The sequence below is a fragment of the Mixophyes fleayi genome, chromosome 5 (assembly GCF_038048845.1).
Source record: "Mixophyes fleayi isolate aMixFle1 chromosome 5, aMixFle1.hap1, whole genome shotgun sequence".
NCBI classification, from domain to species: Eukaryota; Metazoa; Chordata; class Amphibia; order Anura; family Limnodynastidae; genus Mixophyes; species Mixophyes fleayi.
Genome location: NC_134406.1, coordinates 256585640 through 256601137, shown reverse-complemented (window position 1 = coordinate 256601137; position 15498 = coordinate 256585640). Strand labels below are relative to the sequence as shown.

The 15498-nt window shown below is 39.5% G+C and overlaps 1 protein-coding gene across 2 annotated transcripts; it reads right to left on the bottom strand.

The window, feature by feature from the left end:
- Positions 1-2227: 2227 nt before the first annotated feature.
- EBAG9 (estrogen receptor binding site associated antigen 9) lies at positions 2228-15247 on the bottom strand. 2 transcript variants are annotated; one of them, XM_075213971.1, is made up of 8 exons: positions 15019-15247; positions 13817-13889; positions 12172-12270; positions 11055-11133; positions 9483-9632; positions 7596-7703; positions 5498-5589; positions 2228-2678 (listed from the first exon to the last, which is right to left on the bottom strand). In XM_075213971.1, exons 3-8 carry the CDS (start codon positions 12252-12254, stop codon positions 2558-2560), a joined length of 633 nt encoding a protein of 210 aa, XP_075070072.1. In that variant the 5' UTR covers positions 12255-12270; positions 13817-13889; positions 15019-15247; the 3' UTR covers positions 2228-2557. The 2 variants fall into 2 exon arrangements, with proteins under 2 accessions (XP_075070072.1, XP_075070071.1); XM_075213970.1 differs by having other exon boundaries at positions 15034-15247.
- Between the last annotated feature and the right edge of the window lie 251 nt (positions 15248-15498).

Genomic DNA, 15498 nt, shown 5'->3' with positions numbered 1-15498 from the left:
TTAAAATCAAGTTTTTGGGTTTATTTTCACTCCTACACTATTATTAACCTCAATAACAATCATTCTTTTTTTTATAATTATTTTTTTTTATAACTTTTTAAATTTTTTTTATAACTTGGGAATAATGGGGAAATAATGCCCTTAGAAGGACAGAACACAGCACAGCACAGCACAGCACGAGATATAGCAGGACAGAGGACCACCTAACACAACCTCTTTCTACCCTGATCAATGCCCGAGTGAAGATGGCGGCGGCTAGCGGGGAATTTATAGAATACGAGTATCGCGAGATCCGACAGCGGGATTATGACTCAGAGCCTCGGTTTCAGTTTTGCAATTGGCGGGAATACCCGGATCTGTCTCGGATTGGCACCGTTCGGGTGGGCTCGGATTTCAGATATCCGAGCCCGCTCATCTCTAGTATAATTAAGGATCAGTGCAGACTAATGTACAGCAGGGCCAGAATAGTAAGTGGGAAAATATAAAACATAATGAGCAGTTCTCTTTAAAAACGATGGATGATGGTTTGTTAGTATCCCCAGTACCTCTGGCAAAACAAGACCATCCCAAATAATGATCTCCAACATTCAATATATAGTCAGGATCTCCTCCATGAAGATAAACGTGAAAGTGTCACCCAACAAGTATTTATCAAATATAAATAGGGCTGTCAAATACCAGATGAGTCAAGTCATCTAGGGACAAAAGGGTAACCAATAAAAGCAGCAGGTGAAGAGATGTCAGTCCTGCAGGGATTGCCCCAAGACTCCATAGTGTATGTCTCAAAAAGAATAAGGAATCCCAGACAGTAGTATAGAGCATTCCATTGGCCGGTGTAGCTGTTGGCAGAGGATCAATTGGTCAGATGACCACAGCTCATTGGTAGGTGTCCAGCCATGCAGACACTGCCTCAAAATAAGTAGTACAGTTATCTGAGAATATTAACAGGAACTAGCCCTAAAAGGTTGGTTCATCCAACCTATATGATACAGCAAGGACATCGTCTTGGTCTCAATAATTGAGCAGCTGGCCTAGAAGAAGCTGTGGTGCAGCATTAGACAGGGAATGTCTAATGGAAACAGACAAGCTAGCTCCCCTACTAGTAACTGGGCAGACTCCGCTCAAAGGTGGAGCATATTCAATCTTCCAGAAAGACTGGCACAAGGTGCCTCTGGTTTATATGGGAGGCAGACCATGGGAATATTATTCCGACAGGTGATTTTTCATGTCACTATCATTTTAAGTGGTGAAACTGCACCTCCAGGTTACTTATACGGACATCTGCACATGGAGCACAAGTTACAGATCCACCCCTTAGATCCACTTGGGATTTGCAGGATTCCTTTGAGCAGGATAAAAAAAATGTGGGTGTGATCTAGACAGCACCTCATCAATAAAATATGGTTCTTGGCATCGATGAAAAAAAAATTCGGCATACCTAAACCATAAATCCCACAAATTATCCCAAATCTGGTACGACTGGTTTATTTACAATAGTCCCTAAATTGCACACGATAATAGCTCTTATCCTCAGGATACTTAATCCCTGTTCCTATAACCTGTCTAATTCGAAACTATATGTGGATTCAGCTTCCTTCAATTAGAGGTGTGCTGGCCAACGCGAGTCCCTTGTCTTGTTTCAGTCCCCCCCCCTCCCTTAGGTCCCTTTCTCTCCTTCCCATCCCCATTACAATACAGAAAAAAGACCTCACACTCCGATTCATCATCAATAGTTTGGTATTTAATATGTCCATACAGTTCAGACCGCCTAATCGTATACTTATTTGCCTTCGTTTATGTGTACATACTTCTGTGTTAAAGCTGGGGCTGCTTTACAGGCCCCTCCGGACGTGTATATTGTTATCTATTTTGACTTATATGGGCTAATTATACTACTGTGTGTATACTTTGTGTGCTTGTACCCTTTAAATAGTAATTTAAACAAAAAAAAAAAAAGTGGGTGTGGACTGAATTCACTCATGTCTTCTCAGGCCACTAGCAGACAACCTATTTTTTACTGTATGTTAGATCACATTTAATAGACATAAAGCAACACTTATATGGAAAGATCCTAAAAACTCACACGGCTCTCATACGCCATCTAGTGGGCAAAGTAAGTAAGAAGCTTCAGGCCTTTGCCATTTGTTCATCGGTGAATTTATTAATTTATTTATCATAAGTGACCGGGAACATGGGGCATAGAAATAATTAAATACACATTTAGCAATCTCTTTAAAATTATTTATTCAGTAATTACATATTTTCATATAGCATAATGGAGAAGTCAATTATTTACACCCATTTTTTTTTCCCTTCAGCTTTACATCTTAAAAGTCCCATGCGCTAGTCTGAGGAGACGATTATGATCTGGTGTAAGATTACAAAGTCTTAGAAAGGTAATAATGGGGGTCTCCTTTGCCTTAAATCCCAGCCACCATTTGTTGAGAATGTTCCCGTTATCCAGGTTCGGAGTCAAAAACACGAAAACATTGTAAAACGCGTAGAAATGTTTGTGAGAGTCAGCGCCAACCGCTGCATCCAAGTCGTTCATCAACTGTTAGGATAATTTGACACCAATTTTGGTTTGATCCTTCTTTATTTGCCGCTGTGCTTCCTTCTCCATTTTCTTTCGTTGCTGCTCTGCAGATCTCTTTTCTCGCTCGGCTATTTTCTGCTGCCTGTTTAATAAAGAGTATTTAGAAAATTTGTATTTTAGTCACAAAATCGCAAAAGCAGCAATGATTATACGTGTGATAATGTACCCTCTGATGTGAATTATAAAGATTAGAAGATACAGGTGTTTGGTGATAGGCTGGTGTGACATCCATTAGCCATATCATCATCATCATTTATTTATATAGCGCCACTAATTCCGCAGCGCTGTACAGAGAACTCATTCACATCAGTCCCTGCCCCAATTGGAGCTTACAGTCTAAATTCCCTAATATAGACACACTCACACACAGATACAGAAAGACAGAGAGAGACTAGGGTCAATTTTGACAGCAGCCAATTAACCTACTAGTATGTTTTTGGCGTATGGGAGGAAACCGGAGCACCCGGAGGAAACCCACGCAAACAAAGGGAGAACATACAAACTCCACACAGATAAGGCCATGGTCGGGAATCAAACTCATGACCGCAGTGCTGTGAGACAGAAGTGCTAACCACTAGGCCACTGTGCTGCCATAATAATTTATAGCAAGAGGGGCATTATTCTGTATACTTCACAAGGTTTCCTAATGATAAGAACTCCCCATTTATACAGGTAAAATTTAGAAGAGTGTATTCATACAATAGTATTACTTGCATATTATAAAATAAACAGCTTACAAATTACTCAGTGTTTTACACATACAATAGTTTAGGATTTTAATAGATAAACGCTGGGTTAAGTAAAAGAGATTATAGGCAATAGTCTAAAAATAAGCCTAAAAAAATACTTCAATGTTCTTATCCATCTATATTTCAGTGTTGAGTTATTTTATAACCATAATGTGCATAGCAATAATAACCCACTCCAGCTAAGTAGCAGAGAAGTGTGGGAACATGCAGCCTGCAAGCCTAAAGGTTGTAGACAGACAGATTGGAAGCTTGTGAGCAGGGACTTCTCATCTCTGTGTTTTACCCAGTTTGTTTCTTACTGTATTTGTCCCCAATTGTAAAGCGCTACGGAATATGTTGGCGCTATATAAATAAATGATGATGATGATATAGACACAATGTGGTCGCTAAAACCAATTGTACAGATTAATTAATCACTTTACAAAGACCACAATTTTCTTTTAAACTTCTATCTGTGGGGAGAAATGACAGCAGAGGCAGTGCAGGTGGGTACACGAACTGCAAATCCCAGACTAGCTAATGTGTGTGGCCTAGTTCTTTAACAATAAAAGGTGATAAAACCAATTTGTTTTGCCCTATTTTTACTGAATGATTATTCACATATATAAGAAACCTTCTAACAAGACTGTCCTTGAGTATTCATAACTTTAAAAAAAAAACATAAAAAAATGGATTTGTTTAATTCCATTTTTTAAATTCTTTTGAATCACAGCTATAGTCCAAGCTTCTATATTTAATTAACCCTGTAAGGACAGACATCACTATAGTGGTAGAAGTGCTGGACATTATTTCAATATCTCAACACTTGACTTAAAGACTCTCGTTTCAGCTCATAACAATCTGATCAGACAGAAAGAGTGGTTCAGTGGTTAAATGTACTAACAATGACATCAAGATAAACCCTGTAAAGCACAATGTCAGCTCGTTATAGTTTTATACAAGTCATTTTGTATTTCTAAGTCCCGGCACCAAACATAAATTTTAAACTCTAATGGGCAAAGATATCACCCCCCCTTATTCTGTTGCAGAGGAAGAGCGTCTTCTCATTAAGCAGAACCTGATGGAATGACTCACAGAAACAAATTTCAATAAATCAACATTTGACAAATATAACTGGCACGCACAGATCCATTTTTAGTTACAACCAGCATATAGATCAATGAGTGCATGTTTGCTGTTCTGAAGAAATATTTATAGTCATCCTGTAGTAAAATGCTTGTCACAGAGAGGGTACCAAACCTGCCACCTGCCTCCGGTCTGTGAGAGGGGCTCAGAATTAATATACTTGTTACTGGATAGCTTAGTGCAGTGTTGGCTAACCTGTGACACTCCAGGTGTTGTGAAACTACAAATCCCAGCATGCTTTGCCAATATATAGCAGCTTTTTGCTGGAAGGGTATGCTGGGACTTCTAGTTTCACAAACACCTGGAGTGTCACAGGTTAGCCAACACTGGCTTAGTGAAAAGCACTCTTCTGTAAGCTCAATACTCCACCCAAAAATAATTCCTGGGGGGAAAAAACAGCGATTTTATTAACTGTGAAATCAATATTCATGGCTCATAAGAATAAGAATAATAATAATAATAAAAATAACCTGTAGGCACTTTGCTTAATTGAATCTGTCCTTCAGGAGTTTTAGGGAAAGCAGGTGAACTCTAATTCGTACTTTACGTTAATAGTTATGACTCACTATACCAAACAGTCATACCTCATTACTGAAGGACTAGTTAATCTTATGCTTCCTAACAAAACGAAGATATATTTCCTTGGACAGACAGAATATCTGTAGAACATGTTACCAGATAGAAAATATGAACAAGAACATTTGAGACAGCTTTGTAAAATTATTGGAAGTAACCCCATATCATTGGGATACAGCAAAGAATACACAGCTAAAGGAGAACATGAAAATAAACGCATCAGGCTAAAAAAACAACTAATAAAAGAAACGTCACAATATATTATTTAAACCAAGATCTATCCTGGGAAATGTAACATCTATACAACCGTAGAAAGTTAATATTACACCTCTATGCTCCTGTTAAAACTTTCCAGCCATGAAAGCCATGGCCATAAGGAGAGATGAATATATACCGGAATAAGTGTGACATGATATGGAGCCATACCACAGGACACCTTCTGGGCCATTACCTTAGAACCTCCTCGGCCTGCCAGCCGGCATCTTCCTCTTCCTCCCAGGCATTAGAGTTTTCTTGCCATGTTTCCAAATCCCCCAGTTCTGCCTAGAAATGCACATTAATCAAAAGTTAAATCCTCTATGTTGGTTGGCAGAAGGCGTCAGGTCATTCTCCAGTTCTGCTCTGTCCTTGTAAGACAAGTGACCTTATATCTAAAACGTAGCAAGTGAGCCACTGCTGGAGACAAAACAGAAGGAGCTAGAACCAGAAATAGAGCTAGGCATGGAGCAGTGACATTAACAGACTTTACCCTGCCAGACAGTACATGTTCTGCAAAGGAGCAACTTCCTGCCTGCTAAGTGACTGATTCCTCCCTGTGAGACACACACACACCGATGCATGCACGCGCGCGCGCACACACACACACACACACACACACACACACACAGAAAAAGGCTTACACATTAAGGCAAATTCTGCATTAGACTATGTCCCATCAACTTTCTGCACGAACATAACTACATTGTAGCATGAGACATATATTACATTGTATTTCCACTCTTGTTTTTATACCCATAAAAAACTTTTGTTCCAACCATAAACCTATGTATCAAAACTTTTCTCTGTGTTGCCTAAAACCCCTTCACAATCAGTGAAAACCATTCTCCTGTCTTGGTTTAACCATAGCCACATTCTGAGCCAATTTCACACCAGTTGCATTATGCAAGATAATATTCATGGTACTTCAGTTATATTGCCCCACTCCTACCCTCATGTTCACATCGAAACCAACCTAAGCCCCCAAAATGTTATGCCAAGGGCCACAACTGTACACTTTTTTGCTAGTCACGAAAATATACAAATCTGATCTCAACGATTGGCAATGTGCCTCCTCACTAGAGGGGTAAATTCAACAGTGATTCAATGTACTTATTTTATATATGACCACATATCGTATTTTATCATTGGGTTAAACTCTGCTTCCACAAACTATTCTCTCATGAGTCACCGAATTCTATTTATAAGAAACCAAGTTCCGCATTCTTTACCAGAGTTCTCCATGTAAACAAAGCTTTAAACTGTAAGTGGCCCCTATAGGGGCAGACCTTTTGTAGACTGAACCAGCCTATCAATTCACCAGGAATCAGTCAAATATACACTGACCCCTTTATAGTTTATTTGGGAAATTATAAGCTGTATTCTCAGAAATATCATCTATTTATATAGCGCCAACATATTCCGTAGCGCTTTACAATTGGGGACAAACACAGTAAACTAATAAACAAACTGGGTAAAACAGACAAAGAGGTGAGCAGGCCCTGCTCGCAACCTTACAATCTATGGGGACAATGGGAGTTTGATACATGAGGTTAAGTCTACATTTTGCATTTCGGTCCAGCCAGACTGCAAAGGTAAAAGTGACTCATAAGCTAAATGATCCTGTCACACAACAATGTTGGTCAGGGGGCTAGTTGTATAATGGGTGGTAATGGGGTAATGTAGTGAGGTTAAGAGGGTGGTTGAGGAATATTATAAGCTTGTCTGAAGAGGTGAGTTTTCAGAGAACGCTTGAAAGTTTGTACACCAGAGAAGAGTCTTATTGTGCGAGGGAGAGAATTCCATAGAGTGGGTGCAGCCCGGAAAAAAGTCCTGTACCCGGGAATGGGAGGATGAAATGAGGGTGGATGAGAGACGCAGATCTTGTGCAGAACGGAAAGATTAGTTCAGTCTACAAAAGGTCTATAAAGTGAGCTTGTGACCCACACACAGTTGAGGCATCCATTGTGTGGCCTGAACCAATATTCAGCCTATATATACATACATTCACCAGAAACTCGTGACACAATTATGAATGAATAGGCAACATCCATATGAATATTGTTTCATCCCACAACTTCACTTTATTAAAACAACAAAAAAATAAATAAAGCTTCCGGACACAAATCATTGCAGTATAGAAAACGGAGCAGCTCCATTTACCAAGGATAAAAAACATCACTCAAACCCTGCTCAGCTAATAGCTGCGACCTGAGCCTGAGATTACTAGTGACCGGACTGATCCATAACTATGTAACATGAGACCATACTTACAATATTTATAATTTACTCACAGATTGATGAACAAATGGAAGATCCTGTGTAGCTGCCAGTCTGCTGGAAAATCCTAGGGTCCCATCTGGGATAGTGAAATTGATTGGCTCTCTCTTCTTAATAATAATCTGCAAGTAACAGCATGGGAGAGAAGCAAGGTCAATGAATTGCAGTGTGCGGAGGAATAAAGAATAAAATATGCAACATGCAGACAATATGACTTCTCTGCTGAAATCACTTCCCAAACATTACACGTATGCAAAGGCTGCTGAAGTTCAGGCATCCTAACTGTTGGACAGGTCTATCTAATATCAATTACAATGATCTACATCATCAGAGAATGAAAATTAATAAAAGAAAAACAAACAACAGTGCACGCTGTGGATACAAATATTGCACTTCCATTTCCAAAAAAAACGACCTGTGACTTAATAATTGGGGCACCAGCACAAAGTGCAGATATCTAAATCCAGTGCAAAAAATTAAATATGTTGAAATTTAAATGTTGCAGCTTCCGTAAATCTGTCATACTAGGATCTAACCCCCCACCCTGCACTTGTCTAGCGTCTGGTAACTAATGCTTACTGCCCCTATGGTGCCCCATGTTTTGTACTTATTTAGCAACAGTTATCATTAGTGCTTTTGTTTCTTGGAGAAGATTTTTCTGATATCTGTCAAGTAAACTATTAGGTTTACCATTCAGGTCTAACACTTTCTACTAGTAGTTGTAGAAAAAGGAAATAACATGCTACTAATTAAAAATATAAAATCATCAACCAATATCAGCACGGTCTGTCTTAAGCTGGGTACACACTACAGGGTTTTTGTCCACTAATTGGCTCAATCAGCCGACATACGACCACTCGTTCAAAAGTCGGGTCAGTGTGTGTAGTGACAATATGGTCGAAAGTCTGCCCAAATGGACGATTGTCGCCTTATTTGGTTGGTCGTACCGTTAAATATTTTCGTTACAATCTCGTTTCCGTTGTGTAGTGTGTATAAACCTCCGACCGATGTGTACGAAATTGCAATCATTGCTCACGACAACATGGCTGTAAAAAGTCGCTAAAGGGACGTCCGCTCTTCCCTTTATCTTCTAAAACAAGGCTAGTGTGTATGCAGTCCATGGACCGAACAAACGGACCATCGATCGCATGTAAAATCGATCGGCATAAAAAGTTGGTGGAAAATTCAGTAGTGTGCACCCAGCTTTACTCCTCTTCAGCAAATGAAGAGTAGATTAGCAGACTTGCACAGTATGATTGGTTGATTCTCAAATAGAGGCGGGGCCAGTGATGTCACAGCAGCACAAAACTATTTCTCAAATTTCTGATCTGTATCAGATCACATCAGGGCACTGTTCTAAAGATGTGGGGAGTGCTGCAGCTATCTAATAGCACATAGAGATAAGGCAATACTTTGGAGTGGAATGTCAGGTTAGCACTGAACAATGTATATAACCTTCATGGTTCATATCGGAGTTCCAATTTTGGAATTCGGTCATCCTTTAAAAAAATTTTTATAAAAAAATAAAATAATCGATAACAATATTTCCCACATCATAATACACAGACTTAAATTACCATTCTACTAAAATGAATGATAAAGAAGACGTTTTGAACGCCTTATACTCAGCCATTTATTTCATACTTAAAAATCAGAGCAAAGCATTTCCGTTATGGGAATATCCTATGCCCTCTGTATATGTGGTAGAATACCCCCCACTTTGTGAGATCACTACAGCAGCTGGACCTCCACAAAGGCTGAGCTGGAAGAGCTGACGCAGGAGTGTATATAACAGTTACCACTTCTCACATGTATGAACACAGCTGGTATTTTCAGGCTTAGCTCCACATAGAGGTATGAAATAACTCAGGTCATGGAACGGGACAGATCTACAAACTCACTTTCTGCGTCTTCCGGATGGTCGGCGTCATGTCTTTGAAATAGTCGGGTTCATCTTGCTCCACGGAGTTCTGTGTAGCTAAAGTTCCGTTTCCACCTTCAATCTTCACACTGGTGGGGGCGTCCTCATCCCACGAGCTCCATTCCTCCACCTCCATGACAAACACAAGAACGTAAAAGCTTTAAGAAGGATGTTTCAGCAGAGCCAAACATTGTTTTATTAACCAACTAATGACAAAATGTGTTTCAAATGGCATTAAAAAATAAAAAACCAAAAAAACAAATTTAATTCAATTTATTGTAAAATAATGATTGTTTTGATAATATTGGTGCTCCAGTTTCCTCCCACATTCCAAAAACATACTAGTAGGTTAATTGGCTGCTATCAAAAGTGACCCTAGTCTCTCTGTCTGTGTCTGTATGTTAGGGAACTTAGACTGTAAGCCCCAATGGGGCAGGGACCGATGTGAATGTGCTCTCCGTACAGCGCTGCGGAATCAGTGGCGCTATATAAATAAATGATGATGATTTTGAGTTACAGTCAGAGCTTGTGTTGTATCTTGTGGACTGGGATTTCAGATTATATTTATTTTTTATTAGTTATACTGATACAACTTTTATCATTAAACAAAACATTCTCCCCGGACAAGCCACCAGAAATTATAGTTAAATAATAAATCTCTATGGCACGTAGGGGGAAATAATACCACAATCTGTGTGCGCACACGATCAGCTACCGATACACACGGACCTTCTTACACGCTATTCCTTACACCTGGCACTGCCAACCATCCACATTTGCCAATCACAGCTTTAAAGCCCCAAACAACACTTACTTAAATGATCCAGTATCCTATGCCCTGCACTATGGACCAGTAAGCTGTGAGGAGTACCCAGTGGTGCCACAGAATTAGGTGCAAATAACGGCAAAGTTACATTTTATATTTCAATCTTTTATTTTGAATTCCTACTACTGTAAAACTCTAGGAATCAGCCATGCGAGCCTGCCAACCAGGGCACCATCTACATGGAGTTAGTATGTTCTTCCCGTATTTGGGCGTTTTCCTCCCAAAGACCAAAAACATCTTCCAATAAAATTGGCTCTAATGTTTTGTGTGTCCGTGGTGGGGAAATTAAGTCCGACTAGAACAGGAACGGATGTGAATTAATAAATTATTTGTACACTGCTTCAAAACATGACGGTGCTATATATTATCCATTATAAAGCACCAATCATGTAATGATTACTTATTCTCTGTACATCAGTCCATGCCCCATTGGAGCTTACATTCTAAATTCTCTAACACACACACACACACACACACACACACACACACACACGGGATTTGGTCAAAAGCCAATTTTCCTACCTCTATGTTTTTGGACTGTGGGAGAGAACAGGAGCACCTGGAGGAAACCCACACAAACACGGATAGAACATACAAACTCCACACAGATAGAGCCTTGATTGTAATCAAACTCATTACATCCTCACTCACACAGCTCTACTGAAGAAGTCAGTTAGAAGACACAATGTGAGTTATGGACGACACACGTAAAAGACGATATCTTACCTGCTTAGGAACAGACGAGTAATCTACTGCTGTTGGCAAAGTGATCTGATCACCACTTAGCTTTCTGCCACGTCCTGACCTGAAAGGAAAAACAGAGTGAGACGTTTCCATCAAAACACCAACCAAAATATCCAGATATATGGATATAGGTTATTGTTTTCTGTATAATTTCCAGATAAACTGAGTATACATTTTCTCAGCAACAGGCTGATAGAACGAAATATCAATGTTGAGGATATGACGCCCATGTCCCTACTTCACAATATTATTAGATAACCAAGGTTGCAATCATAAAGGATTTATGGGACAGTCTCATGAATATTGGAACCAGTCTGACTTTTTAAAGGGTGTGGGGAAATGAAACACTGAGATTTACAAAGTACTTCAGCAGCAATATTTTGGGCATGTAGTCTATAAAGGAGGGTGGAAGTTGAGGGTGTGGTGGCTAAATCAAACCATAGCAGCCAATGACACATTAAGTTTTCTCTATGACCAGTAAAGCAAACTAGACACTGAACGATAACGTCTGATTGGTTGATATGGGTTACTACATCTTGTTAGAGTAGAAGACCGACAGAATTGTAAATTGTACTAAACAAAATGTATAATTGTTTTACTTTATAAAGTGATACATAAACAATAATCTCTTAAAAATGGAAATACTGCCACAACATAGAAAAGTAAAACATACAAAACAAATATAGACCTAAATGCCTAAATAACTATGGTAGCTAGTTTCATTTTTAGCCGACATGGTCTGCAGAATTACATCTAAGGAGGAGATACAGTGTAAAGTGTCTCTCGAAACAATCTGTGGAAACAGATTGAAATGTTCAGGCTGAAATCTCAGCTCATTTTTCCTTGTGTCCCATTGAAGGGGGCAGAAAAATATTCGGAGATTCCTTAACGCAATGTGCGCGGCCGGACATGAAAGTGAAGTGAAGCTGCCCTTAGGGTCTATAGGCCCAGCAGCAGGACCTATGCCCTATTGTGCGGTGTCCTCTAATGCAAAAAAGCAAAATGGGAGTACAAATTTTACAATTAGAAAAATAAAAATAAAAAAGTTAACTACATTAAGTCATCAAGAAATTGGCAGGAGCGGTGTTATCAGCAATACCTGCATATTAATCTCTTGAAGAAGGCGAGAATGGATGCAAGGCAAGTGCAAATCTTAAAGAGACGAAACTGTGTGACAGCCATCCTTTGAGATCTTTACCTAGAGTAAACAAAGGAATTAAATAGTCTGCCAAGTCAACTATACATCTCACTTGTTCGATTTCCAATAACATTCACATTCCGACATTTAGCATTACAAATCCCATCATGCCCTTACATAATTATAGTACACACGAAGTCCAAAGCAACGACATGCAACAAGCAGACCTCTGAGCCTTGACCTGCGGCCCCCAGTGCCCTATCAGTCCTTTTCTCTGCTTTACGTTCCATGGGTCCCAGCTCTTGGTCTTCCTCCGCTGTAAAGAATTTTTAGGTAGGTCCTGTACAGAACAGCGTGCTGCAAAGGTGTTTATTTGGGATTCCACTTACACGTGGCACATTAAAGACAAGCACAGAAGGTTGACAGATGGAACCCTCACTGCAGAACTGCATTGTGCCTGATCCGAAGCTGGTGGCAAAACTGGTCACCCAGTAGCTGCATTTAATTGTCTGGTTTATTTGTTGCAGTTTCTAACAATTGTTCGTCTTACTTTAAAATCCCTGCTGATATATTATAGATTGGTGTCTTATTCTTTAATTAACTGCAGTATTAACTTATTACTGAGATAAGGTTACTGAAGATTCGAGGGCAGTGGAAGGTGAATCGGGTTCCCCATCACTGATCTCCTACAGCAGGTTCACCTTGCTTGGGCTCATATCACGTTTAATTTTCAGCATTGTATATTGGAGCAGAGCATCGCTGAAACTACATAAAAAAAATATAATCCACCTTAAGGGAAAATAGTAAATGTATATTAATGGGTTAAGAAAGTTTAATTCCGAAAGCTTTCAGCCCTTAAACATCTGACTTGTTTAGTGATCTGCCAGTTTCACCGGGAATAATGTTTTCTACTCCTTGGTCTACACAATTAGATTTTATATTTTTTTTAAAAAAACACAGTTGTATGAATCTCCCCATAGTTATCTTGACCCAATTAGTGCAATCCCAAATATTTACACCAAAATGTAATCGTCTAGCTCTCCGGAGTACACATTTGACATTGTTCCAGGAAAAAGAGTGGACAGTTTACTTTTACATTTTATTTTTCTGTTGATATGTTGCAAACAGACTCAGGTACAACATACCCATGTAAATTATTTCTAAGGTAAACTACACACACAGCATGCAAACGGAAAGACAAGCTTCCTTCCTTCATTTTTTTTTACAATCGTCTTAAAACATATTTATTTATTGTTTACATTTCATAGGCTTCCTGTAGTAAGGGTAAATTCTGATACATCGCCCCTGCACACTAACACTAAATGATGACGCATAAAACTGCATCCACATTTCAATGTAATATAATATTTTGAGGGGTTTTCCTTATAGATCATCCATTAGCATTTTGTGGTATTATTCACGTGCAACCCACCCACCAAACACGTACAATGAAGCATAGTTCTTTAAGCAGTGAAGGGGAACAGTGCTTTCAAGCCTACGGGGGACAATATAAGGAAAGACTCAATTTATGTCATGTCCCTTATTTGTATAGTAAAGGAACATCCTTTCATCCATGCACTCTGGCTGTGTAATTAAGCAGAAGTACCTTTGCACTGGAGGTCCTTTCAGCTTCATTCAAAGGTCTGCACTTAACTTCCAATACCAGTTTCCTGTTGTCACTAAAAAAAAACAGAGTTACAAGAAGATCATTTTACATACTTAGAGGTTTCAATGACAGACAATTATATATTTGATTTTAATGAATCATTAAGAAAAATCTAGCACAATGTTTAGTATTTACATATAGGGTATTAATACTGCTCACTATTAAGGGTCTGAAACAAGCTAAACGAAATAATGTTAAAATATGTATATAAAAAAATATTGACTTTCACTTGAACACAGAGGGGCTTATTTAAAAATGTAGTGTTATATGCCCACATGTACAGTCATCAATAGCAGACAGATGTTTACTATAATTTTCTAAACTGCACTAGAAAAATGTCAGGTACAACCAGATTGATTTATATGGATAAATTAAACATAGCATGGATTGAATGGGCGAGCATAACAATTTTTTAATTAAATCTTTTGGATGCAATCTTTATATTTTAAAGTTTTTACAGTGCTGCAAAAACAAAAACAATATAGCTGATGGCAATATGATTATGTTGAGGATGCTTTAATCAGAACAAAAAAAGTTAATATTGGCAGCCTTTAAATCTTCACTGCTGGCTAAGCGGTCATAAAACTGACCTTTCCTTTGTACCAGAATTTATACCAGCCCCCATTTTTACTTACTTTAGGCTCTGCAATTTTCATCAATGCACACTTGCCATGTCCATTCTACAACTACTGTGAATATAATATCTGAAAGCTAATGCACAGTGTCTCCTAATAGGACAAACTTGAATAAGGACGTTTCAGGCAAAAAGTAAACATGATCTTTTACAAATAACATACCAGTGGTCTGTTCCAGGTTTGAACTAGCTTACACTGTTACCCAGCTCATGTGGAGGATTTGAGTACATGCATTTTTATTGCATATTAATAATTAGATATGAATTGACCTGGAGGGATGACACAGATTCTATCCCAGAGACCTGGAGAAGTGATCACCTGGGTTTTTAATAACAAATTAATTCAGATTTTAGAATGAATTGCCACCTCACCTAAGCAGTGCCCTGAGGTCAATTAAGTTGTGTGGCATAATAATTATATTATTAAGATGAACTGCCCCTTCCACAGAGCAGTGGGCTGAGTGCCGTGTAAGTGGACCCAGCACAGGGGACAATAACCAGGACTGACCATAGGACACATTACCCAGAATGCACCAGCAGGGGACGAGGACCAGGTCAGCAGGCTGTGCGTGTGCCCGAGGCCGCGGCTGGTGTGCCCATCGGGTGGCAGCATGCGGGGCACGGTCCGGACATACAGAGGGGGACAGACGTATAGCTCAGGACATCCACTGTACCCAGCTGCAACCCAGGAAGACGTTGCTGGGACTCACGTCCCTGACGTCCTGCGCACTGACGTCACCGGCCAGCAGGATGTTAAGGGAACGTGCGTGCCAGCAGTACGACGTGATGCATCCTGGGAGAGGGGATCAGCGCCACATGTTGGTGGACTACATTTCCCGTGATCCTCCACCACAATGGATGACTGAACCTGTAGTTTATCATCACTGTGCAGCCTATTCCTCTCCATCTATTGCAGAACTGCAAGTCCCAGCAATACTGCCCTACAGCGTGTTTTCCTGGGCATGCTGGGACTTATTGTTCCTTAACT

Coding starts and splice junctions, on each gene's coding strand:
- EBAG9 (XM_075213971.1), bottom strand. CDS start 12,254: ATGGCTGTCACACAGTTTCGTCTCTTTAAGATTTGCACTTGCCTTGCA. Junction 9,633..11,054: donor ACTCGTCTGTTCCTAAGCAG/GTAAGATATCGT, acceptor TTTGTCATGGAG/GTGGAGGAATGGAGCTCGTG. Junction 7,704..9,482: donor CCATCCGGAAGACGCAGAAA/GTGAGTTTGTAG, acceptor TGTTACTTGCAG/ATTATTATTAAGAAGAGAGA.